The sequence below is a fragment of the Cyrtonyx montezumae genome, unplaced genomic scaffold, assembly GCF_038088225.1.
Source record: "Cyrtonyx montezumae isolate F1298 unplaced genomic scaffold, pur_monq_1.0 scaffold_19, whole genome shotgun sequence".
Lineage (NCBI taxonomy): Eukaryota > Metazoa > Chordata > Aves > Galliformes > Odontophoridae > Cyrtonyx > Cyrtonyx montezumae.
The window spans coordinates 3,991,255-4,017,727 of record NW_027071925.1 but is presented as its reverse complement, the minus strand read 5'-3'; the positions used below and the strand labels follow the sequence as shown (position 1 = coordinate 4,017,727).

General features: G+C 48.4%; 2 protein-coding genes across 2 annotated transcripts in view; one reads left to right on the top strand and one right to left on the bottom strand.

Moving 5' to 3' along the window:
• Positions 1-22,174, top strand: MYO15B (myosin XVB). Its single transcript, XM_065735255.1, has 42 exons — positions 1-86; positions 1,076-1,133; positions 2,210-2,340; positions 2,445-2,540; positions 3,971-4,206; positions 4,291-4,463; positions 5,158-5,230; positions 5,658-5,864; positions 5,961-6,043; positions 6,218-6,315; positions 6,483-6,570; positions 7,327-7,437; positions 7,614-7,708; positions 8,252-8,488; positions 8,954-9,032; positions 9,237-9,392; positions 9,682-9,871; positions 9,961-10,051; positions 10,558-10,783; positions 11,938-12,047; positions 12,581-12,640; positions 12,834-12,909; positions 13,411-13,529; positions 13,949-14,067; positions 14,306-14,447; positions 14,584-14,695; positions 14,878-15,038; positions 15,309-15,421; positions 15,539-15,602; positions 15,825-15,897; positions 16,235-16,311; positions 16,710-16,786; positions 17,080-17,210; positions 17,415-17,509; positions 17,776-17,853; positions 18,149-18,257; positions 18,591-18,739; positions 19,062-19,189; positions 19,509-19,642; positions 20,099-20,232; positions 20,681-20,821; positions 21,102-22,174. Exons 1-42 carry the CDS (start codon positions 84-86, stop codon positions 21,159-21,161), a joined length of 4,893 nt encoding a protein of 1,630 aa, XP_065591327.1. The 5' UTR covers positions 1-83; the 3' UTR covers positions 21,162-22,174.
• Positions 22,175-22,502: 328 nt separating this feature from the next.
• The window catches only part of RECQL5 (RecQ like helicase 5), a 34,671-nt gene continuing 30,700 nt past the window's right edge, over positions 22,503-26,473 (bottom strand). Inside the window, 5 exon segments of the mRNA XM_065735247.1 lie at positions 22,503-23,993; positions 24,118-24,190; positions 24,697-24,948; positions 25,450-25,528; positions 25,710-26,377. Coding sequence (XP_065591319.1) covers positions 23,893-23,993; positions 24,118-24,190; positions 24,697-24,948; positions 25,450-25,528; positions 25,710-26,377 — 1,173 coding nt within the window. The 3' untranslated portion in view covers positions 22,503-23,892.

Sequence of the window (26,473 nt, the reverse complement as noted above, 5' to 3'; positions counted from 1 at the left end):
CCTAACAGCAGGAGATACAAGAAAGGAAACGACAAAGGAGGACCCTGGGCAGTGGTGACAGGGGCAGCAGTGACAGCCAGGGAATGGTAAGTTGTCATCAGTCTGGGAGAATCTGGGACAAAACGAGGGGTGAGAAAGAAGGGGGTGGACTCTTTAGTAGGGTCTGTGGGGGGGGGGGATCAAGGGGAAATGAGGTGGACTCTTTAGTAGGGTCTGTGGGGGGGGGGGATCAAGGGGAAATGATTTCAAAATAAAAGAGGGCCAATTTAGACTGGATATTAGGAAGGAAATCTTATGCTACAAGCAGTGGGGCAGTGGCACAGGTTGCCCAGAAGGGTGATGGTGCCCCCTCCTGCAAACAGCCACGTCCAGGGGATGGGCTGTGAGCACTGATGGAGCTGTGGGAGTCACTGCTCATTGCTGGGGGTGGAACCAGACAGCCTTTAGGGTCCTTTCCAAATCCAACCATCCCATGATCCTACTATTTAGGAGATTTCCAAGGAAGCTATAAGGAAGCTTATACCCAGTCTAAATCTCCCCTCTTTTAATTTGAAAGCATTTCCTCTTGTCCTATCACAATGCACTGTGCTAGACTGTGCCCTTACAGCCCTTAATAGGTGCTGAGAGGCTGCCCTAATAAACATAAAACAGCAGTGTGCATCAAAGACCTGGGTCAGGTCTCTTCTTATTTGCACTGTAGCGTTCTTGGATACAGAAAAATAAAATACAAATGACATAGAAGTGAGCAGGAGGAAATGGCCTTTAGCCTTAAATCAAGACCCCTTCGGTGCATTGTGCCAGACTTGTTAGTAATGAGAGATGAGTCAAAGAAAGCCAACACCCGTGCCTCTTCCCCGTGTCAGGAATTACTCACCTTCCCCTCCCATCTGATGCATGTCATGTACCTGTGTTCTGTACCTGAACAACTCTTCCTTATTTTGTAGTATTTCTGAACACTGCCTGCACAGAAATTCATCTGTTGCTCTTTACTCTGCCCAGCCTCAGCAGAACAGCTCAGTGTTCACGGTATTTCATGTCTGGTGCCCCAGTACTGACTTGCTCCCTCTCCCCACAGGATGTGGAGCTGCTGGAGATCCCGGCAGAGCTTGCTGCCCTCCTGCAGTTAGCTGGAGGTGAGAAACCCCCCCTTTCCTGTGCTGTTTTATTCACTGTTTATATTCTTGTTTCCTAGCAGCGTGCTACCTATGTTCCACCTGCTCTCGGTCAGCTGGGTTGTGCTTGATTTATTATGGTTGCAGTGTAAATATGATACACAGGCTAATTGTGTTCTGTGCACATTTCTGTTCCCTTTTCAGAGCTCTGGTGAGATGTGCTGATAGAGCTGGTGATAATGATGGTCAAAGCTGTGTGACAGCAAAATGTTTAGTGAAGCCAGATCTCTTGCAGAACTGGATATTGGGGTCTGAGGACTCAAACCCGTTTGTCTTCTCAAAAATCCTTGAAGAAATATTAAGAAGTTTGGAAGTTTGACACTTCCAAAGAAATATCTACCTTTACTTTCCACTGAGGAAAATAATATATATATATTTTTCAGTGGCTATGGGGCCAACCCTCACTGAAACTGATGAGGTCTTCATGTGATGGGATATGAGGTCTTCATGTGATATCCCAAACCCAACGTGTCCCCTGACACCCTCCCTTCCCCTTCAGGGAACGGGATGAAGGGAGGGTGTCAGGGGACACGTTGGGTTTGGGATAGAGGAATGCACACTTGTTGTGCTGCCCTGAGAAGTCCCTTAGCTTATCAAGGTGCTTGCTCCTGTTTATGATAAACCCCTCATCCAGCGCCTCATCATGATGACCTCTGATTTAATTGTTGACTTAATGCTTGTTAACATTATCTCTGCATAGGCTTAGTGTTCCCTGCCCTTTACATTCCGTATAACAGAATTGAAACTGCAGGTGCTGTGTGCTCCCTGGATATTACCTGGGATAAGAGTCTGAAAGAACTGAGCTGTAACCACTGAAGTTAAATCCTGGGGTCTCAGGGCAGAGAGGATGTGCCTGAAAGGGGGTTTGGAGGAGCAAGTGGGGTCTGTGTGTTCCTGGAGCCAGAGGGCTGGTACTGGGACACTGCTGCTTGGCCAAGAGTAGATGCAAGGAATAGCCAGCCAGTGCTGCACTGTGAGTTGGGTGCATTCTGGCTGCCTTTCTGACTGCCGTGGCACAAGACCTCTTTCTCCTGCAGGTCAGTATGGAGCACGGGCCAAACAGATAACTGAGACGTTACCTCCAGAAGTTAAGGTCAAAGATGACCTTTCCCTCCCAGGAGACATCAACAGCTATCCTTTCTCCTCCTTCATAAAGTCACACTTCCAGGTAGGAACTCTATTTTCCTTCACTGCTTCCCAATTGGAGGAATACACTAGTCCTAGTGACACCAGGAACAAATGGCATATTTTTGTCCTATTGTTTCTTTTTAGAAGACAGATTTCCCTGCCCGTGGTCATCCCCTGCAGCAGCCCTTAACCCGCCTGGAAGCTGAATACCGGGAGAGTGCACTTGAGATCAATAAACTGGTAAGAGATGTCTTCCTTGAGCACAACCTTTTGGAAGAGCAGATGGGCATAAGACAACCATACAGTCATGGGATGGTTGGATTTGAAAGGACCCTGAAGGCCATCTGGTGCCACCCCTGCACTGAGCAGGACACCCACAGCTCCATCAGTGCTCAGAGCCCTGTCCAGCCTGACCGTGGCTGTCTGCAGGGATGGGGCACCAACACCTCTCTGAGCAGCTAGATGCTGGTGGTGGCTCTTCTTCTCTTGGTGTGTCAAGAGAGTAGAATAAATTCCTGTTCCTTTGAGGTTTTGGAGCCATTGGACAGCCCCTGGGTGTTGTGTTCTTGGAGTGACGTAATCCAACTAATAGGTGAGATGTAGATCAACAGGATCCAAGCCAATTGCCTAGTGATATAGTCTCAAAACTTGGCTGGACATATAGAAATAAGACTGCTAAGCCTTAATTTCACAATATTTCAGATCCAGTAGCCATGATAGTGAAAGGGAGGTCTGACTTCTTCCTCCCTCGGTCACAGAAAGGTTTAATTTAACTGATATCTTTCCCCCCATCATCTGCTTCATAGTAAACACGTTGGTAGTTACTCAGACATACAGTTAAATCAATGCAACATGCAATAGGGGACAATGAACTTTATACAAGGCTGGAACATGGCAGGGACTTTGTCATCAAGAAAACTACACCTGGAACCACACCCTCATTATGTAGTGTCAGCACAGGGAAGACAGCAAAACCTCCTCCTCCCTGTGGATGTGGAATACATTTCTTAAAGACGTGATGTTTACTCTCTGAAAATAGCACGAGACTGTAAAGAGAATAAATCTCTTAACCCTTCTGAGAACTACATGTTATTAAAATTAATAAGCACACTGAATCTTCACTTCGTCGATTTGGTTGAGCATAATGCATCTCATACTACGTGGTATAGTGTTAGTATAGTGTTACACCAAAGCTAGTTAGCTGGGAAGTTAGTACTTCCTTACATCTGGTTGTCTGAGTTTTCACAAGAAAAGCTGACCATCAATTGCATTTGCCTGTTTGTTCAGCTAGGAAGCCTGTGGGCCCAGACACAGTAATGAGGAGCCTATAGTAATTTGCTCACAGAGCTGAGCTCTGATGCACAAAGAAGGAGACGTATTTTGACTCAGATTTTGTTCTTAGGCAAAAGCATGGCAAAGAATAGTCTGAAGAATAAAGTGAAGAAGTTCTGACTTGGAGTCAGGGTCCTACCCCTATGAGCACTGCCTCCCACATTCTCCAGAACTTTGATAGTGCACGAGACCTGAGAGCAGACCCAGATCTGAGTGATGGGTGCTCTAATGTCCACAAACACGCTGGTGTCTACAGTCCATGCTGCTGCCTCACAACACAGCTCAAGCCAAAGAGCTGCAGCTAAAACTGTCTCTTTTTTCCCCCTGAATACTTTTAGATTTTGCGGTTCATCGGCGACAAGAATCTCCATGACTGGCAGGAGGTCCTGCTGGGCAACTACATTGCTGGGAGAGGGCTGAACAACAGGGCTCTGCGGAACGAAATCTTCAGCCAAGTGGTCACCCAGACATGGAAGAACCCAGATGTGGAACAGAGCCAGCGAGCCTGGGTCCTGATGGCAACATTACTCAGCTCCTTTATCCCTTCACCAGCACTGGAGAAGCCATTGCTGAAGTAAGGAGGAGAAAAGAGCTAGCTATACTTTCAGGGAAGCTAAGGGAGATGAACAGCGTGCTGAAGGCAGGTGTCTTTTCCCAGGTTTGTGTCAGATTATGGCATGGATGGCTACAATGCTGTTTGCCAGCGCAAGATCTTGACGGCAGCGCAGCACACGGAATACGCATCGTCCCGAGTGTATCCTCCCACTCAACTGGAGTGGACTGCAAACAGGAGAAAAGGGAAGATGGTGCTGGATGTTCATACATTTAATGGTAATGCGTGCTTCTAGTTCCTAGGAACTTTTCCAGTGCAAAAAATTGTCGTTTGGAAAATGCTTCCACCAGCTTAGTGAAGAGTGATTGGACCAATTGCTGCTGGATGGTGATGCCATGGGGGGTGGAAGCATCTGAAACCCCAAACTCTGAAAGATCTGACCCTAACGAGTCAGACCTGGTATTCAGGCTGAGGGATGAAATCCTTCTGGGTTTGGCTGATTTCAACAGAGGGCAGTCCCAGTTGTGCATCTCTCTGGGTCTAGTTTTCCTGCTACCCATCACTGCACAGCCCATGCTGCAGCAGCTAATGCCTCTGCTGCAGAGGCTTTCTGAACCTTTCTTCCTTCTCAGACATTGATTTATGCTGTCCCTTGAGAACTTGGAATCACCATGAATCAGATGCAGAGTACCTCCAGTCTAGCTCCTTGGTGGGGGGTGGTGGATGACCCACATGAATCATGACACAGCTTTCAGCTGCCACACTGGAAATGCTTTGAGACGTGCCATCAACAGTTATTACAAATGTGAATGTGTTCATGCAGAGCCTTCTGTCTGCTTCCAGTCCTTGTGGGTCACCTCAGAAGGGTGTGAGACTTTCCATCTGGGCTCTGCCTGTGCACTGCAGAGTGTGGGTGTTGCTTTGGGTCTTGCCATGGGGCTGTGTGCACTGACTGTTTCTTTAATGTGCTAGAGGAGAAGTTCTCAGCCGAGGTGGAGTCCTGGATGACTGGGGAGCAGTTTGCAGGATGGATGCTCAGTGCAAGGTACTGTCAGAGGACAGGAGATTTGGGGATGTGAAAGAGACTATGACTGATTTTAGAGTTCAGATCAGCTGGGGCTGCAGGCTAGAATTCATAGGGTCAGATGTGGAGTACCTACTCCTTACCCGCTCTGGCTCATATTCTCTCCTTGTCCCTTCCATCTGTGTGCATGAACTGTGGGACTCTTGAGGAACAGGGGAACCACTGCTGTGATCAGTCAGAGCAGCTTCAGGAAAAATATTAAAACAAATAAAGTCAAATTAGGGGTGATTCACATTTATTTTTCCTGATCCTGGGTGCTTAGTCACTGATTCACACCCTAGTGTTGATGAGTAGAGAAGGCAGGATAAAGCTGAATGCAATGTTTTCCTATTTCTCTTTTTCCTCCTGCATACTCTGACATCTTTTCTCTCCTTTTTCCTGTTACCAGGGGCTGTGATAAGAGGTCTCGAGGGTGGTCTATCTCCATGTTAACTGGCGACACGTGGCAGGACTTACTGGGCTGTGACTTTGTGCTGGACCTCATAGGAGAGATGGAGGAGGCCAGCAACCCCAGCAGCCCCTCTGAGTCCTCACGTAGATACCCTATCTCTCCTGAAAGGGACAGAAACTTCCTCCATAACTCTGGCCTGGATCAGTGAGTGACCTCATCCTCATGCCCCACACTGGTGCCCGTATCACCCACTGGTCTCTCTCAACACGCTGTGCTGTTCTCATCTCATTTTCCCTCCAGCAGGATCCCCCCAGCCCCAGGCATCCAGGCCCCTGCCTTCCCCCCACCCAGACTGCCTCCGGAGTTTGGCAGTGCCCATCGAGGTGAGCTGCTGCCCAGGACAGTGCACAGCACTGTGTCAGATGTGTCCCATCCAGGGAATCAGAGCAGAGGGGAGAAAATCTTGACAGGTTCCACTCCAAAATTTGACTAGCAGGGTCTGAAGAAAGGGGAATGTTCCTTACCTGCCTTATCACCAGTCTCTTCTCCACCTTTAGATTTTGGATTCAGAGATGAGCAGGTGACCCCTGGAGGCTTGGATCACTATGTGGATGATCTCTTCAGCCCCGTGCTACATCAGGGCTCCAGGACACCAGTGAGTCCTCTGATGCTCTCTCCAACTTCTTCTCTGTGGCTGTCCTTTCCCCATGACTCCTGTCCATGCACTCTGCCTTTGCTCAGCTCAGACATGCCTTTGGATGGCATCTTACTGGGAAGTCCATCTGTCTGAGCTCAGATAGTGCTGTTTTCTTCTTGACACAGGATTTAGAGAACAGGGAAAGTCTGACTGGGCGCATGAAAGGAGGTGGGAAGATCGGACCCACACAGAGAGGAATCTTTCCTTCTACAGGTCTGTAAGGGGAGGTGGACAGCTGGAAACATGTGTGGATAAACTTCAGAGAGCATAGATCAGGGAGTCCCTCAAATGCTCATTACTGCATGGGTTCAGCTGATTCAAAAAAAGCATTTGAATTTAGCCTGAGTCATCAGAAATTGCACTTGTTCCCAGCTGCTGGGGGAGAGATGCTTTGGGGAAGGGGTGAGGTAAACTTGCCACCTTTGTTCTGCTTTTAATCAGTGAGGAATTAGGGTAGAGGTTCTGGTGTATGTGTTTGGTTTCCTTACTATTTTTTATCGCAATCCCACCCAGAGTACCCTGTGAGTGTGTGGAGGTCCCAGCTTGTCCCACTTGATGGGTCTTTGGGATGTTTTCAAGGAGCTCTGCATCCGTAGCAGCTACCTGCTGCAAAGAGGCCCACGTGGACATGGCAGTCCCAGAGACCTCTGACCATCCTTCAAGATAAACCCTCCTCTGTAATCATACAGAAGGTGTTTGGGTGTTTAGTCAGGAAGGATGCCGTGACCTAAGCAGGACTGCACAAGCAAGGTCTCTATCCTGCTGTAGCCTTGCGAGCTGTGCATTTCTCTTTGGTTTCCTTTGCACACCTGAATTCTGCTGTGTACGAAGAGAGAAACCATTTCCATGTTAGCGGGGGTTGAGAGAACCAGAGCTACCTAACCACTATGGTGTATTCAGTGGGACTGATGGAGCCTTTTTGATCTGTGATTTCCCAAAAGTCCTGTCCATGTGGCCTTTTGCCCCTAGGCTTCTCTGGAATGATGCAAACACCAGTTTACCAGCCCATGCCTTCGATGATGGGGATGCCTGCTGCCTCAGCCATGATGCCAGGGGCTGGTGGGATTGCCCCTATGCCAGGTAATCACAGTGTTTTGGTAAATATACAGGGAAAGAGGATGGAAAGGTGGGCATCCTCGTGAAGCCTGTACACTTGGATGTCAGGTGGAGTGCACAGTGTGCACTCAGCTCTGTGCTATTACTCAGGCAATATGGGGAACACTGTGGTTGCCTGCAGAGATGTGTGTCTCCCACAGCCATGTATGTGCCCCAGCCCATGGTGCCCACTGTAGACCCCAGTCAGCTGGCAGCACAACAGCAAGCCTTTATCAACCAGCAAGCCATGCTCATGGTGAGTGGAAGGGAATGGGTGGGAGAGGCTCAAGAATACGGGAAGGAGAATGCACTGGTCTATGTGCTGTAAAGAGGGTAGCCACACTCCTCTTCTGGCTTAGGCCTGCTCTGTAGCTCTGGGGTTTGGTATATAAAGTTGTGGTTATTTAAGATTGCAAAAGTAGGGATCTCCTTTTTTGCCTGTTAGTGTCTGTGGGGACACTGAGGTGCTTTAGGGTGGATGAGTAGCAGCAACAAGAACAGTTGTAATTCCCAAATGTTAAGCTGGGATTTGCTAGAGGTACAAAGCTGCAGTGTTCTGCTTTGTGCACAAAGCCTTCTGAATGCATGGGTGTCCCAGGCTATCTGACTGCTGTGCGGTCAGGAGCTGTGTGCATCTGGACAGGTAGAAGCAAGGCCTGCTTTGTTCATAACATTTGGAATATTTGCCATGGTTTAAGTAGGAGTTCTGTGGCTACTAATCAAAAATAGGACAGCCTGGCTGATGGCTGTTGTTTTTGTGTAGCCTAGAACTCATGGTTGCTGCAATTTCTTCCTCCAGGCCCAGCAGATGACCCTTCAAGCCATGAACCTTTCCCAGCAACAGCAGCAGCAGCAGCAGCAGCGACAGCAGTGGAGGCAACAGCCTCCTGAGAGCTCAAGGCCAAGAGCCTCAAGCCCACCACGAAGCCAAGCCCCAGCCCCAGCCACTTCCCCAAAACCCAAGATATCTCCCAGCAACCACAGCGTGACAACACCACCAAAGGCTCCAGAACCACCAGCTCATGCAGAAAGACCGGTATGAGAAACAAGCAGTGGGTTTGGATGTCATGTTTTGCATATATTCTGCTTCCCTTTCCAGCCTGGCATTGATTTGGCAGAGAGGAGAGCTGAGAGTTATGTTTGCCTTTCAAGCTCCACTTGCTGAATCTTTAAGACACAGGGTCAGAAATGGTGACATTTAGTCTGTGGAGGTTTGGCTGCAGTGCTGGGCAGTGCATCCACAGCTGATCTGAATTTCACTGAGGTCCATACGAAAATTTGTCACTCCTCATTCTTTCAGCAAGTTGTCTTGGGGCTGTAACATGCCTCTCTTTCTCTGAACTGGGTTGATGATTACTTGGGTCACAGACTGATCTCCTGGGACACTTCCAGACTAGGGCAAGTTCTGGATCAGAATCCAAACCTATCTAGAGAAGATCACTGCTGAATTTAAGGGAGTTATCTGCTGGCTGGTACTAACCACACTGTGAACTGCCCGCAGGTTTATGACTCCAGCAGTGAAGATGATGACTATCCTCGGGAAACTTTCCAGCAGAAGAGAGCTTTTTTTCAGAGGATGGGTGAGTGTTGAGCACTGTGGGAATTTTCCTTATCGTATACCCTGTTCTGCAGCCTCCCAGGTACAGCAGCTGGGCTGGGCATCCAAGGCCAGGCAGAGTGGGGCCATGAGCAGCCCCATCCCTTGATGCTAGAGTTGAAACCATGCCATTAATGCTAAGCGTTGGCTGTGAGTTTAAGTAGCTCTGCTCCCTCTTTCTATGTAGGAGAGCAAAAGATCTTAGTGAAGAAAGTCAGGGCGCCTTCAAAAACCTGGATGCCTCCAGCAAATCCCCAGCCAAAGGAGATGGAAGAGAAGAAAAAGGAAGAGAAGAAAGAGAAAAATATTAAAGAAGAGAAGCCCAGCCCTAAAACAGAGGCAGGTAAGGTGACAATCACTGGAGAGCCCGGCAGGCTGAGAAGCAGGAACTTTCCAGGAGTAGGTGTCAGCCCAGGATATATCCAGAGGAGGAGGAATTCTGGCTCTTCTGGGAGCCTTGGCAGCAGCAAAGAGAGAAAGACCTGTGCATTGGGAAGTGGGATCCCAAAGTGGGGCTGGGGAAGGCCATGAATGGTCAACCTAGGGGTGAAAGAGCAGGAGATTCAAATGACATAAAGGGATTTTTCCTGTGCTTTTGTTGGTCAGTTGGTTAAAGCTCTCACCCTCAATAGCTCCTGCTGCCCCTTTGCCACCTCCTGCGCCAAAGCCGAAGAAACAGACACCAAGAGAAAGGAAGGAGCCACCAGTAGTGAAATCTTCAGGCCCTGAGTCACGACCTGAACCAAGCCGGGAGATCCGTAACATCATCAAAATGTACCAGAGCAGGCCAGCCCCTGAGCCCCAACCTATTGAGCCTGCCAGGTGAGACAATGGGAACCACCCACAGAAAGGGCCACCACCCTGCTGCAGCCCTTGCAGCTCCCTTTTGTTCTGTTCCCTTCATCTTGCAGGAGAGTGTCCAAGCCATTTGTGAAGAGGAATGACCCCAAAAATGAGGCTCTGGCCAAGCTGGGGATGATGAACCTCAACTCTCCCAAATCAGTGAGTGCTTTCCACTCTGGTCATCTCAGCAGAGAGAGCCTTTGTAGCAGACTGAGGGAGTGGTATGGTAGCAGCCAGATGATTTCTTACTGCCTTAAAAGCTGTGAACTCACTCACCACAGTGCTGTCCTCCTCACGTTTCAATCTCTAAAATCCACTGAGGTCCTGGAGTACAGGCTCTGGTGCAGTAAGTTCTCCTGTGGAATGTTTAAGACTCATTTGGAAGCAACTATTCACGTTCCCCATATTTGGTCCCATAATCATGGACTGTGAATGTCTTTTCTCCTTTTCCCAGCTGGAGGCTTGCATCTCAAATGCTTGTTTCTCTGTACCTGGGTTTGCCTAATCTTCACCTGTTTGTAGATCGTGTGCTCATTTAAAGGTTCTGGTATCCCTGCTCCAACAGATGCTGCTCCCAGGGCTGGGCTGCTACCCTGTGTATTATTTTTAACAGCAGCATGCAGTGATGCAGAGAGTGACAGTCAAATGGTTTTGCTGTCTTGCAGCCACCCCCACCGCCTCAAGAAAACAGGTTCAAAGGGACACCTCCACCCACCAAGCCCAAGCCGGGATCAGCTTCCAACTCTATCAAGGAGAAGCAGATGCCTCTGCTGTCCATCTTCAAGGAGCCATCAAGTACCCCACCAGATTCCCCAGCCCCTCCTGTTCTCCCACCTTTGCCCCCCTCTTTCCCCCCGGGGAACCAAAGCTCGAAGGAATCCGCAGTGAAGGGTGAGTGCTGATGTCACCCACGTGGGATTTGGAAGCAGATAATGAGGGCAGATTCAGCCTAATGGCCTGGGAGAGTCACAGCATGAGCTGGCACTTGCCAGCCAGTCAGTGGCTGAGCCATCAGACTGCCACTACAATTGAAGCCTGGTCCACTGCTCCACATGGCCCTCTCCAGCTCTGACTCGTCCTTTCCTTCCCAGTGCAATGCAGGATGTCAGATGCCAACAACAAAGGAAGGAAGGGCCAAGTGAAAAATGGACCTAAAAACAGAAGGGACCTTTGGGCTATAGCTCGAACAAGGTCCAGACCACAAGATACTTTATTGCCTACTCAAAGCATTGGCTTTATCAAAGCTGTATGTAAATGGCTGGACTTTAGACAAGGGAGGAATGGGAATTCAGGTGTTTTACTTTCTTGAGCCTCTGGAGAGCCCTTTAGGCTGAGGAATGAGGAAATGTTATCTGGGGCACATACACCAAAGTGTTTCAAGCACAAAATGCTCATCAGATCACATTTTATAATGTGCACAGAACAGTCAGCCCAAGCACGTTACCGGAAGACTCCAATCTGCAGCAGCTTCCCTGTTACAAAAGAATTTTCCTGTTTCTTTCTCAGACTGTTTTAAAAGATGGACATTTATTAAATCCTGTGCAAGCAATTCTACATCACCGGGTTAGCCTGAAATTCCCATGTTCTTTTGAACAGGGATAAAGAAAACAGCTGAATTATGGGATATTCTACAATTCTTGATTGTCTATGAACTGGAGTTTCAAAGTTGTAACTGCTTAAATGGAGACATTCCTAATCCCATAGAGAAATGTCTTTGCATAGTTGCCTTCCAACTGTGCCTAACTTTGATAGATCTCCTGCAGAGAGAAAATCCTGTGTAAGTACTGGCTGCCTTGTACTAGAACTGTACAGCCTGCCAGCCCAGGAGAGCACCTCTAGCTCTTTTAACCCTTCAGCAGCCCCTTTATAATGACATAAAGTGTGAGCACGTCTTCAAGCTTCAGTACAGGGGCACTCAGTTGCCAGGATGCTGTGTGCTCCCTATCTCTGGAATGTCTGAACTCTGTGGCTCCCAGAAATGCTGTTTTGTGCACTCACATTCACTGATCTCTGATTTTCAGGAGGGTTCCTTTCTTCCCATCCAGGCTTTACTGTAACAGAAGATGATGGGATCAAGACCCAGCTGTATAAACTAACGGCTGGCGTCAGCTTTTCCTACATCAATCCTCCTTGGAAAATCTTTCTGCGCAAAGAGGTACGGTTCATCAGCTGAGAGCTGGCTGTAGGGGGAGGGCAGTGACCCCATGTTAGGTTAAAATCGCTTTCTGTCACCTGTAGCCAGTGTGATGTAACAGCACAGACAGTTCAGAGAGGAGATCCCATCACACATGAGCTGGGAGTTATGAGTTCATCTGATGGTCAAGGAATTCCAGGTCCTACTCTGCCTTACTCTTGAGTCTGTTTTCCTGACCTTCCCTTCCTCTCTAAAGCACTGAGATACCGACAAATAAAGTAAATCTGCTGTTACCTGGAGCTCTCCTATACAAACACTACAAATGTATGTAAAAGCACGTGCTGAGCTGACCCAAGCTCACACCGTGGTCTCACCACTACACTCCTGTTCACATTTGGTCCTTTTGCTCGTATTCCCTCTCTCCTTTCCCTGCCCAGATGTAGAGATTCACTCCTGGCAGGAGGGTATATGGATTACAAAACACCTCTGGAGCCATTTCTGCTACAGCTGGAAACATACATAATGTCATTATTGTTTTTACCCTCCTCTTGCAGGTGTTCTACCCCAAAGAAAACTTCAGTCACCCTTACTGTCTGAACTTGCTGTGTGAACAGGTAATGTATGACACAGGATTGTGTCTGTTGGAGACAAAATACTCCGTAACTGCATTGCATAAATTACATTGCATGAATTCACTTCTGCATCCTTAGAGGTATCAGTCCTTTCTCCAGGTCCACCTAGTCAAGCCTTCACTCTTTTCTCTCTCAGACTCAGCCTTTTCTAACAGCCTCCTGTTTCCCTCTGCAGATCATCCGTGACACCTTCTCTGATTCCTGCCTTCGCATCTCCAGAGAGGAGAAGCGCAAGATGAAAGACCTGCTGGGTAACTAGCAGCCCCATACTGCCTTCCTCCCTGTGCCCATTGCAGCATCCAGCTGCAAAGGAGAAAGTGCCCTTCAAGGCAGGACTTAGGGCAGAGGAGAATTGTTTGTCACTGCAGCAAGAGAGGACATTGCATGTGCTGTGCAGGGCAGTGTAGGGATGGTTGTCTGTTCCAAACAGATAGAAGATGGCTCTGAAATCTCTCTGAGCCAGAAGAACTTAATTATGATATGTACCAATTGTGAGGAGAGAAACTGAGCCCCAGTGATTGAGTTGTCTCAAAATCCACCTGTATGACATGAGCTTGATGGGGGGGGGGGGGGGGTGGAGAAAAACATATAGGAAGATTCATACATGCAAGTTACATTGCTTCTTAGCACTGTGGTGTCCTTTCAGCTCTGCTGCTCTTTGTTGCCCTACAATTTCTGGGTGGGAACAGTGGGAATAAGGTCCCTGAGCAGAGGGAGATGTTACCATCTTTGCCTTGCTGTATCTCTGCTAGCGGACTTCCAGGTTGGCAACGATGTTCAGTCCATTCAGGAGGATGGGATAAAGAAGAGGATTGTGCTGGCTGCTCGGGATAACTGGGCTAACTATTTCTCCCGCCTTTTCCCTGTTCAAGTGAGTCAATCTTCTCAGCAGACCCCAGATTTGCTGTGGCAGTGTGGCTCTGGTTCACTTGGGATGTCTCTTTGTGCCTTTCTCTCCCTCACCTGCCACACATCACTCAGTCTCCTGTGCTTTCTGTACCTTTCTCCTCTTTCTCCTTGCTTGTGCATTAACATAATTTCTCTGTTTCCTAGGGCACCTGCTTGGCTGCAGACACTGCTGGCCTTGTTCCCCACTTCCCCCTCTGCATCCTCACACTCCTGCTCCTCTGTCTTCCTTTCCTCGCCTTGTTTTCCAAACTTCTTTGCAAATGTTGCTGGGTCTGATTCCTGTGTCAGCCTGGGGTTTTCTTCACTGTACCTTTGGTGCTCCTTCCCCATCCTGCGGGTGGGAAGGAGCCTTTGGTGCTCACTGCTGCTCTTCTTTTACAGGGTGAAAATGGAAGTGATGTCCAGATCCTGGGCGTTTCCCACCGAGGACTGCGGCTGCTGAAAGTGATGAAAGCAGCTGCCTATGCTCCTGAGCACCTGAAGGTCCTTTGCAGCTACAGGTGAGCAGAAAGATGATGTGGGCAGACTGAAGGGGTGAGCTGAACATTTCTCTGGTTGTCCCACACCTAAGGGTGTCTGAGACCCGTGGCAACTCACTGACCCTCCCCCAAATGACCTCATCCTTTCCCTTTCCTTCCTTCCTTGCACTTTGCCTGTAATGAGAGACCACTGAGAACCGAGCTCGCATCCCATGATCCGTGTCCCCTCGCTCTCTGAATGTGCTGGCTGTGTGCTCAGCTTTGCAGATGTGCTCTCGGTGGAGCTGAAGGACAGCAACGCTCTGGAGTTCTCTCTGAAGACAGAGCAGCTCTTACTGCGCTCTCACAAGGCTCCGTGCATCAAGGCCATGGTGGAGCTGTTCATGCAGGAGCTGAGGCAGGTGAGGAAGCAGCTGTAGTGCTGCCAGCAGCAAAGGGGGTTTCCTACACGGACCTGACAGGTTCCATGGGGCGGTGTAGTCTGAATCTCTCCTATTTTGGGGACAAGATTTGACCTCTCCATTGCTTTTTCTGCAGGATACCAACTACGTTGTTGCTCTGCGCAGCTACGTCACAGACGACAAAAGCCTCCTCAGCTTCAAGAAGGGTGACCTCATCCAGCTCCTGCCCATGCAAGGCCTGGAGCCCGGTGAGGGGATCTGAATAACTGAGCTGGGGTTGGGCTTGGGAGTCTGAGAGGTCTTTTCCATCCTTAACGACTGTATGACTGAAAGCCTGCTCAGGGGCTGATGCTCGCCTTTGCCAGTAGGAGGCTGTACTGCTTGGCTCTGTTTGCACCTGCCATGGTTCCTGACTGTCCCATTTCTTCAGGCTGGCAGTTTGGCTCCACTGGCGGCCGCTCTGGTATTTTCCCTACCAGCCTAGTGCAATTGGCTGCAGCCCCTGATTACCTCAGCACCAGCATGGACAGACGTGGAGGGCTGCAAAAGAGCATGAAAGCTTCCTTCGAGGGCAGGAACACCAGCAGGGAGGTGAGTTGTCCTTGGGAAAGTGCTGGAAGATCTGGCTGTGCTCTGTGGGACCTGCCAGCATAGGTCCATGACACTGGTAGAGTCTGACCGCTGTGGCTAAGGAGGAAGATGACTGCTTAACTCTTGGAGACAATGTACTGAAATACCATTGTAATGGGAGGGACAGCATCACAAACAGATGAGACTTTTCCAGGTATAGCAGGAGAAGGGAATACACACTGCAGTTCCTCAGCTGACCTTCCAGGGTGAGTTTGGTGCATGTCCCTGCAGGTCTCTGTTCCCAGCCTGACATCAGAACCCTACAGCATCATGTCAGTCCCTGCTGGTGATCATTATACTATGATGGACTTTGCTGCTGCCTACTTCCGAGAGGCTGAGTTCGTGTGAGTAGGCTGTGGTTCTTCCTCACCAGGCATACACTGGTCGTTGTAGCCTGGCACTTACCAAGCCATTTCTGGGGGTATTTCTTGGACTGGCTCATGTTCTCTTCATCTGGCTAGGACGGAATTGAAGGGGACACATGCTGAAAAGAAGGCTATAGCTGACATGGTCCAGTACACCAAGGTGAGCCCAGGCTTTCCCCGTGGCAACAGAATCCCAGCTCCAGCACTGCCTCCAGCTTCACTCTAAAGACAGAGGGCAGATTTTTGACTGCACTATGCAGAGGAGTAGGTGACCCCTACTTCTCAGTGCTGCCTGCAAGATACTGGGAGCTGTTGTCTTCTCTGCAGCACAGCTCTGTGCTGGTCTGCCCCCTCAGCTCACCCTTGTGTTTGGGTCCTGTAGGTTCCAATCCAGGAGTCTTTGCTCCGGTACTCTGATGGTGAACTGAATGAGCTTGCAACAAAGAGCTTCATGAGTAAGTGCTCCCTGAGGACAAAAATGGACTTCAGTGGGGTCTTGGTGGCTACACACAGACACCAGTGAAAGGAAATAAAACATAAGAGGGCACCTCCTGATGCACTTCTGCTGTTAGTAACTACCATTGTTGTAACTATCATTGCTGAAAGCATCCAACAAAATACTTTATGCCTTGAGTGCAAAGTGTCCAAGAACACACACTGCCTGGGCGCGTGAACCACTTGTCCAGTGCTGCCCAGTATTGCCCTATGAAGCAGAAAGGCCTTTGGGATGTTTTCTAGCCCCATGGAAGGATCACCTCTGCTCACACCCAAGTATTATCCTTTGCTTTGCAGCTCTGATGCGGTTCATGGGAGATCAGCCAAAACTCAAGAACCAGGATGATGCTCAGTGTGTCTATGAAATCCTCCAGGTTTGTGACCTTCCCCCGGGGAAGCACCACAGGGAATGAGGGCCCAAGGCCTTTCAGGAAAGGGAGAACAGGGAAAGTCATAAAGCAAAGCCTCGTGTGAGGAAAGGAACTGAAGCAGAGGCCAATTAAAAATCACGTGGAAGAGGGTGTGTGTCTATCTGTGCTTGTAAATGCTTTTCTTAGGCGTTGCTGTCTGGATGAGAGTACAACCTGACTTCTTCTTTAGTCCTATATAGCACTACAGAGCAGACGTGGTGAAGCCTGAGCTTTAAGATGTACTGGGAGTCTGGGATTTCCTGGCAAAGCTCAAGAGCTGGGAGAGGAAGGGCATGGAGATGAGCTGGAATCCCTCTGTTCTCTTCCCCTCTCTGATGCTGTCTTCTCCTCTTTGAATGCAGCTGTGCAAGGAGAAGGAGAGTTTGCACGATGAAGTTTACTGCCAGGTCATCAAACAGGTCACTGTCAACCCCAACCAGTGAGTAGCAGCACACTTGGTTTCTGTCCACGCGTGGCTGAAGGGGATGCATAGGGATGGGGGGGAGAGGACTCCATAATGGTGTGTTATCCACAGCTGCTCCGTTGCCTTTACTGTCCCCTTTCTTTGTTACTCAAACATCTGAATCTATCCCTTCCTCAGCATAAGAACACCGACCAAGGGCCACCACCTCAAGTTCATTGCCGCCTCCTGCCGGTGTTTGGAAGGGCAGAGGCACACTTCCAGCTGGATGAGCAGGAATTGTTTGTGCCACAGTTCTTTCTCTCCCACAGGGACAGAGTGCTGCGGGGTTGGCTGCTCCTAAACCTGCTCACTGGATTCTTCCTCCCTTCTAACGTCCTGATGCCCTATGCCACCAAGTTTCTGCAGCAAGCCAGCAGTGACCCATCCAGCACCCACCACGGTATGGACGTTTCTGTGTCCTGTGAAATAAATGGCTGCTTCCTGAGATCCCATGGTCAAGGAAAGGAGGAAGGGTCCAGATGGGGACACAGTTTCCTCATTCTTCTCCTAGCATTGGTGCTGGATTAGATACAACATAGCCAGGAAGACCCAAAACTGTAGGAGACAGTGCTCTCAGCCCATGAAGCTTTCTCTTTTCCTACAGAAATAGCCAAGATCTGTCAGAGCAACCTGCGGAAAAATTTCCTGTACGGTGGCCGTCGCCACCTTCCTTTCCCTCTGGAAATGAAGGCACTGCTGGTATTGATGGGCAAAGGGGTTGGGATGGTGGGAAGAGAGGGAGGGCAGGGGCCTGGCAGCAGGTGCTGTGTGAAAGAGGTGTGTAGCAGGGCTGGTTAGTGTCCCAAGAGAGAGAACCAGGCACGTGTCTGAAAGGGAGATGTAAGTGAGATGCCATGGAGCAAAGGGAATGATGGGCTAGTAGTGGAAGGCTGAGATGAGGAGAAGGGAAGAAGGAGAAAAGATGATGGGGTTGATGGGCTCCTGTGTGTCACTGTCCTTTGCAGAAGGGACGCAGTGCCCGCCGGGTTGAGGTACTGCTGTTTGGAGGCATGGAATACGTCACCCGCATCAGGACATTCACCGTGAGTTTTCTGCTTCACATTTCTCCATTCATCTGGTCTCAGAGCCACATCAGGGAACTCCCATACTTGTCAAACCTTTGTCCTGTGCTTCCCACAGTGCTACGATGGTTTCCCACATCCTTCCTAGGAATCCCTGCAGCAGCATATCTCTGCAGAGCCTGTGCAGTGCTGGGATGCCGTGTCCAGCCTGCTTCCCTGTGCCCTGGCCACAGCTGTACAGCTGCCCTCCACCTGTTCTGGGGCTGAATTGATCTTACATGGCTGCAGTACTTACTTGCTTCTTTCCTTGCTTCAGGTGGCCAAGGAGCTCTTGCAGGAGATCTGTGAGCAGATGGGGGCGGGTGAGCATGAAGAAATGCAGGAATTTGCTCTTTTTGCCATCAGGAGTGCCACTGATAAAAACGGCAAGTAACGAGGCATTAGCTCTAGCTTCTTCCCTAAAGCAGTTTCTCCAATAAGGACTGTTTCAAATAATCTCCCCACTCTTGCTGGCTCTGGGGCTCTTCAGCAGTTAACCTCTGTTAGAGACTGTGCCTCCTCAGGGCCTGAATTGCTCTTTCCTGAAAGTGGTGGATGTCTGCGTGGGGTCTGTGTCCCTTTGGGATGGCTGATGCTGGGAGTTGCTAAGGGCAGGGTGAAATGAAACAGAGGTGTGCAGGATGGCTCCTTGCAAGACTGTGGAGCTCACCCTGCTGTCTCAGCACGAGTCATTGATGACTCTCTCACTGAATATGTAGATAAAACTGCGAGGCCAATGAGAATGGAGGAATACCTTCATGACTACCTGCTCGAGGACATGTTGATCAGTGTGAGTTTGCGCAGGCTCACCTGGAAGACACCTCTGCACTTTGAGGACAAAATCTATACTGACATCCATTACGGCCAGGTAAGCAGTGAGGATGGTGAGAGCACCAGGAATCTCCCTGACAGGGGCTAGCACTTAGCCTGAGAGCCAGTGCAGTTGCTCCAAGGGAGCTGAAGAAGTGGGAGGGCTTTGGATGCTGTTTCTGGGCATGGCTAATAAGTGGTGCTAGTGAGGCCCTAGCCTACGAGCTGTACTGCTCCAGATGTGGTTTTTGGATGCTTTTCCCAAATGCAACAAACTTCTGCTTTAGAGTGATCAGAATGGGCTCTCTGCAAGACAAAACGTGGGTCTCTGCAGTCTCACACTGCCCAGACCTGCCTGGACCCCTTTCTGGTGCTTTCAGATACTGTGGGACTACCTGAAAGGGAAGGTACTGCTGAACTACAGTAAAGAACTGGAGATGCAGCTGGGTGTTTTGGTTATGCTTCAGCACTGGGCCAAAACAGAGCAGGAGAGCTCTGCTCCCTCCAGGTAGGCTTGTCTCAGGGTGGGTCTCTGTTGGTACCACATGGGTTAAGAGTAGATGAATGAAAGAATTCTCTGTCTAGTGTACTAGACAGTGGTAACACAGCTTTCTTCTCTGTGGGAATATGATTGTCTCACTGTCCCTGATGTCTCCTCCCATGTTATTCAATTTTGACATGACCTGTTGTGCACTTTCCTCTTCCTCCCCTTTGCCCCCAGCTCTGCTCTGAAAGTTGTTGGCACATCCCCTCTCTCTAACTGCCCTTGGTTAATATTTTGATTTTGGTCAGGCAGGGAGTGAATTAGTCTCTACTTTTTGGCACAGGGAAGAGCTGAAGGAATACATACCAAAACCCCTGCAGTCCCAAATCAACACTGAGACTCTGCAGAACCATCTTGACAGGCTGCTGCGAACCATGCAGCCGCTCCAGCCAGTGGATGCAAAAATCCAGTTCATAGGTGAGGAGACGTGAGGTCTGCCTGGGTAATCCACTCTGAGAGTGATGGAAGCTGCTCCGTGGGGCTGGCAAAGATCTCTGGAGTCTGGAATGGTCCGTGATACGTAACTCCCTGACAGCCTTCCTCTGCAGACTGGCACAAGCTTCCAAGCGTGGTGGTCATAGTACAAGCCCCACCTCATGGTAAAAGTCTGCAGAAGACTCTCCTAGTCCTGTACGAGTTGTGCTTTACTTGATATTCTGCCTGCATGTCTGTTTGCTGCTCTGAAAAGAGTGGAACATGCATTGAGGCTGCTGACATTGAATACCAGGAGCCTAAGGATGGGGAGAGAAATTGTCAATTGCACTTTTTAATGTAGGGAGACTTGGGAATGCCTGAAGCTTTTAACCACCTTAGGTGGTCAGTAGATCACCAGCTGGAAGCTGCTGCCTGAATGCCACTTCTGCTTTCTTACAGAGCACATGATGAAACTGCCATTCTTTGGCTACAACATCTTCTTGGTGGAGAAAGTCAGTGACAGCACAATCCCCGTGCCCTGTTATTTTGGTGTAAATAAAGAACAGATCATTGTGGTGGACAGCGTGACCCAGGTATGCTGGACAGTTCCTCCCTCATGCCCAAAGCCCTGATATCTTTCAGGTATTAGCTTTGATTTCTTCTAGAAGAACTTGTCTGCAGGAAGAGACTGTGTCTATGTGCATCACAGCCAGTCCCTCTAACAACAACCCTAGCCTGAAGCAAATGACAAGAGTAACAAACAGTTGCTATTCTCATATGCTCTTTTGCAAGTCCATAAATCAGGCAAACAAGCATGGCCCACAGTAAAACCACATGCAGGCCACGTTCCTGTTTGTCCCAGTCCAGCAGGAGCTCTAGGGACACAGCAGTAGTAGAGCCAAGCAATTACTGTGACCTGGTCTGCGTCTCAGCTTTCAAGAGGCTCTTGAGATATATCCTCTTTGTCCAGAATCAGATGCTTGTTTTTTTCCCCATGTGACCACACCGGAGTGCTCTGTGGCTTTTTTTATCCCCACGCAGAAGCTGTGTCGCACCATCCCACTGAAAGAGCTGCAGAGGATGCGAACCCTGCGCCCCACCTCCGAGCAAGGGCTTCCAGGCATAGAGCTGAACTATGGCTCTGCAGCCAACCCCAAGACTCTATGGATTGAGCTACCCAAGGTGAGATAGCAGCTTTGAACTACAGCTTCCTCCTGGCCGTTCAGAAATTGCCCACCACTGCCCCGCTGAGCCTCCCAGAGACACTACTGCTTTCTTCTGTCCCAGGGCTGAATGGGAACGCTGCATTTCCCCATTCCCAAAGTGCAGTTCAGTCTCAGCACCTGGTATTTAATTATGGGAAGTAATTTATGAGAAGATGCTTAATTATGGCAATATTTAGTTATGAGAAGCAGTTGTTTTCAGAGCAGAGAATGATTGGTACTGCTTTGTGTTTTGACAGGCTAAACAGATGTACCACACAACTGTTGTCATCCTGGATAAAACAGATTTTCAGCACTAGAGTTTGAGGAGAACATCTCCCCAAAACATCCACGATCTTGGCTGCTTTCTACCACTGCTACCAAAGCAATGGCATGTTTCCTGATGGACAGAACCACAATCTCACCCCTGGTGGCCAATCAATTCAGTCGAGGTCCTCTTCCTTGAAGCAATACTTGCACTGGTTGAACAAACCACAAGGCACCTTTTCTATTCCATTGCTTGTAGCTTGTTCCAATACAGCAGCTCAAGAAATGCAAATAACTGCCTTCAAGCTATGCACTGCAGGACTGGTTTTTTTTTTCTCTTTTTGAATTAATGAGCCTAAGAAAGCAAAGCCAAGGTTATGAACTGACTGCACTGGCTGCTGCTGTTTTCCCCAGACCAGCTCTTTCTCTGTATTGATATACAAGAGGTTCTGTAGCAGGGTTTGTGAAGCAGAAGCTTGTAGACAGCATCGCAACTGCAAAGCAGATCAGTGTTAATACACAGCTGCCACATATTATATATACAATTGCTTGGGCACAGATTGAGCAGCAGAGGTAAGGTTGGTTGTTAATTTCTCACTGACATAATTATATGCGTAATTTTCCTTCTACTGTACAGAACTCAGTTGTATCCATGCAGCTGTCAAATTATGGCTCCATGCCCGTGGAGAAAGTGTATTCAAGTGGAAATTGTATTAGAGAGAGTCCAGGAGAGAGTCCTGGATTGTATAAAACCACTTAATTTATTTTTTATTTCTACAGCTATCCTAGTGGAATAATAAGTATCTTCATTTTTAGGGGACTTATAATGAAATAATCGTATAATGGATATTTCGTAGCTATGAGATGCTGCTTTACCTCTGATACAGGATGACTGACGTGCAGGTAACTGGAAAAGCTTGAGGAAAAGGTTGTAACTGTTGGCTGGGAACAGGGTCTGGGGTTGTTCAGTGCAGGCCATGATGCACAGCTTGCTGATGATGCCAGCACCAACCACAGCACTTGGTGAAGTGCCACAGCAATATGAAATAAAGAACTAGAGAACATCTCTGAAGAGGAACTCATCCTTACTTTTTTCTCTTTCTGAGCTTTTCCAGCCTTACACAAAAGCACAGCTCATCTGAAGAAGTGCCCTGCACTGTGATTCAGCACTGTGCCACACAACCAGGTGCCCTTTTGGACGCCCTCTGATTTACAATTCACGCAAAATGTTTCTGAAAAGTTCACACTGTCAGGCAGAAGCTGACCTCTGTAGCACTGATCTCTGGAGACAGCAACCCCACTTAAGTGGCTGATGAGAAAGGATTTTTAATGGGAAGATGAAGCAGAACCAGGAGGCAACAGCTGAAAAAAAGATAGTTGTATCTTGTGTATTGGTTTCTTGTAAACCCTTTCATCTTCCAGCTGAGCAGGGCAAGCTGAAGATAAGTGACTTGAGATATTTCCAGGTTCTCCTTCTGGTTCTCAGATTGAGCTATGCTGCAGCTACCAGGGTTGTGAGGTGTCTGCTGCTACACACTCCCCACCCATCCTGTACCTCACCTTCATTCATCAGTTGCCTGTTCAGATAAAGAGTTTCTACGTCTAAATTCACAGTCTTAATGTACCTGGGATAGGATAAGTCAGAAAAATCTTTCCAGAGGAGCCCACAGCTGCTATGACATGGTTTTATTGTTAGTTCCACACATAACCTTCAGCACATAAAAATAACAACCCGTTGAGTACACTGATTCAAAAGTCTGTTTCATGGCTTCTCAGGCTGTAGATTCCTCTAGCAGCACTAGTGCCTGAGGCCACCAGCCTCTCCAAGCGTGAAAAAAAGGCAGAACCCAACTAAAACCCAACAGAAAGGACTTGTGCTAGGGAATCAGGTTATCAAGCCCACTGATACCCTACAGTTCAGGTCTTTCTATAAATATAGCAGCAGAGGCACTGCAGTGTCAACCTGAGAGCCACAGCAGTACGATAACCAGTAGTAGCAGCAGCACTGCCCTCTGTACTGCAGGCTGTGGGTGAGGCACAGGGAACAGATATGGCTTTAGGGCTTACAAGCAAATGCTAGAAAAGCATTGGCAACCTTAGTGCCACTACTGGAGAGGTTAAGACCACTGAAGTTAAAGGGCAGGCAGAACTAGACACTGTTAAAAAAAAAATTAACTTTGGATTAAAACAAACAAAAAAAAAAAATTGGAATTTCTCTACCTTCAGAAAGTCAGCATTGCCTGCAGGGTAAAAACAAAACACTCCCCTGCTGCCTTCAAGGAAAAATGTTCCATCCAGAACTCAACCACCAAGTTCAACATTAGCAGCCCTGAGCAAAAGCATGTGAACTGGTTTGTAGCATAAGGCTTCTATTGGTAACACTTAAATAAGGACTAAGAGATGGGGGAGCAAGGAGAGGAGCCATCAGGTTGGAAAGCCTGATACCTCCCAGACTGCTGCAGGGAGCAGTGGTTGGAAGCACTGCAAAACATCTGAGGCAGCAGCCTCTAACCTACACAGGAGAAGGAGACTTTGTGCCTCTTGGTGAGAGGTACTGCAGGGCCTTAGATCCCTGGTTATTGGAGAAACACTCCCTAAATTCACAGAAACTGGTTTCCTGGAAATGTGTGTTGCTAAGGTGACACTGCAGGTAAGAGAGAGCAAAAATGCAGTGGGAAAAGAAGACTCACTTCTGCATTTTCTTGAAGTGCTCCATGGCTAAGTTCCTCAAGATCCCCTAGTCCCACTGCTGGAAGAAGGAAGAGAGCCAGCAAGATGCAAGAATCATCCCTCTGAGCAGTGCAGCTCCTGCCAGTCTGTTTCACTCTCACATCTGACTCGTGTTTTGAAAAACTCCTTAATGAGTCTCTGTGCTTCTTCCTTCACTGCAAGAGAAGAAGCACCCCCTTTGAGATGATACTTAAGACATGTGCCCCCTCTGCAGACATCATTTCATTGAGCATCAAAATAACCTGAGATCCTTGATGGTCTCCATGGCTACCAACTCACCAGTCCTGCGAGCAGGGTTCTGATCTTCAGTCAGTAAATGAGACAGGTGCCGAGCAAAGCCCTTAAACAGGTCCTGCAGGGATGGGGAGGATAAAGAGCAGAAAGGAGACATTAGTATTCTCACCAGACTTATTTCTGCTTTTGTTCTGCCCTTAGCACAGACTGGCTGTAGCACAAAGCATTCACAGATTTATACTGATTTATACTACAGGCTGAAAATGCACCCAAGCCTGGGGCGCTGGAGGAGCACATGCACACAGAGGCTGCCTTGTAGAATACATCACGTAAAACAGATCAAAACTCAACCTCATCTGTTGCCACTCCACAAGCAGGAAGTCCTAAAAGCTTGCTAGTATTTGGTATGAAAATATGAGCAATAACAAGTGCAGAACTGATGAGACACCACTTAAAATTACACACAAATCCTTGCAAGAGAGGAATTACTGCACCTAGTCACTGAAACAGCACATACGAAGACATGACCTGGAAATGAAATGTGCTACATCTTTCCCTTCTCAGAGCCCCAGATCATTAGGGAGATGCAGCCTCCTTCTAGAGAGGTTGCTGAGCTGTGCCTACCTTGGAAGCAAATTTGCCATCCTTATAGAATGGGGTCAAACATTTGACAACGATGTCTGCTGTCTCTTTGAGGGACACACTTTTGGTTGCAGGCTGTATGGTCTTGCTGGCTCCTTCTTTATCACTCTGTGATATGTTTGGATCAAAAGTCACCTTCTTCTTTGTCAGACCAACGCTTTTGCTTTCTGGCTGGGACAGAATAGAGGATTTTGCTGCTGTCCGTAGCCGCTTTGTTGCAGGGCTTTCTGTATCCTGAAGATGGGACAGAAGAAAACCAAAATCACCAATTCCTGCAACAGTATTCTTCAGTTCAGACAGCTCTTAGGCAGTCTTGAATGCCAAAACAAGAAGCAGAGACTTACTGGCAAGAAAGGCTGTGTGCATGACTCACTCTGAGTGGCCCCATGGGCCACCGAGCTGTTCCCAGGACTTGAGAAAGCAACTTTCTAAATACAGTTAAGTTACAGATCTAGAAGGAGTTTCATTCCAGGCAAGTTAAGAGCAGAAGATACAGTCACATGTGTAGCAAAAAAGATGAAACAGTGGAGCAGAAGCTTTCCACTGAGGTCTGTCACTGGTTCTAAGGGTAGCAGGGCAACTCATCAACAGTTCTCTCCACTGCAAGAGCAGCTGGGCCCTCTCCAGGTAAATAATGCTATCAGGCAAATATCAGACCAGGAACATCACTCCAAGTGAGAACACTGGCACAAGGTGAGCAGAGGTAGTCAAGATCAGAATCCATTAAAGTCTTACCTCATCTGATCCTTGTCGCTTCCCACTCTGACCTTCCCCAACAATAGCTTGCTCAGTTTCTGTGACATTTTCAGCAGCACTAATGGAAAGAGTGGAGAGAAGGACAACCTTCAGTGGCCATGAGATTCACCATGGTAAAGCAGGAATTTCTCTCAACAGCCTAGAGGTCAAATACGGATTCCCAGTTTCCAGGACAAGGCTGGGAGGGCCCTGCAGATAATTAACAGGCAACACAGAGAGGAGATAGGTGGAGATTTTACCTGGATACATCAATTCCTTCCTGAAGGAGTTTAAATTCAGCAGCCTGCTGGGTCTTACTGTCCTCCTCCCTCTCAGTCAGCATTCCTTCCATCCTTCCCAGCTCTTCATTCTCCCCCTGGCATTGTCCTGTCACATCTTCTCCAGAGGCAGCTTTATTCTCCTGAGGTACTGATTTCTCTTGACATATGCTTTGAGAAGAAACCTGAGGTAGTGTGCTTGCAGTACAGCTGACTTCCTCTGTTGAGCTGCAACTTTTAGCCTTAGACCCACCTTTGGAAAGGGAGAAGAACTTGGAAATATCCTGTGATTCTTTTTTGGCTGCTTCTGCCAGCATTTGCTGCTTTTTGCTGGGTTTTGTCTTCTTAACAGGGCTATCCCCAAGGGCAGCTTTTTTGTCTGGACTAGCTTGCTGATCCTTCTTTTCAGGAAGGACTAGTTCTACCTCCGCACTCTCACACACTGCTTTGGTTGCTCTTTTTTTTTTCTGGAGAACAGTGGGTTTTGCGTCCAGTTCCAGACTGAAGTTGCTGTTGTCTTGTTTATTTGGACAATCTTCTTTTTTGACAGGTTTTGTATCACTGTTCTCCTGGATCTTTAGCAGTTCTGAAGCTGTTTGGAACAAGCCAGACTTCTTTGGAAACCCAGCTCCCACACGCTTGGGTTTGAACTAGGGAGAAACGAAGGAGAAAATATTTATATCTTTTCTGGCCCATGTGCAGAACAAAGGAGACAAGCTTATGAGTACAATACACTACAGTGCATA

What these genes read in the sequence shown, in the direction of transcription:
- MYO15B (XM_065735255.1), top strand. An exon ending in AGCTTTTTTTCAGAGGATGG is followed by an intron (nt 9,033 to 9,236) that starts GTGAGTGTTGAG and finishes CTTTCTATGTAG; the next exon opens with GAGAGCAAAAGATCTTAGTG. An exon ending in AAGGTCCTTTGCAGCTACAG is followed by an intron (nt 14,068 to 14,305) that starts GTGAGCAGAAAG and finishes CTGTGTGCTCAG; the next exon opens with CTTTGCAGATGTGCTCTCGG.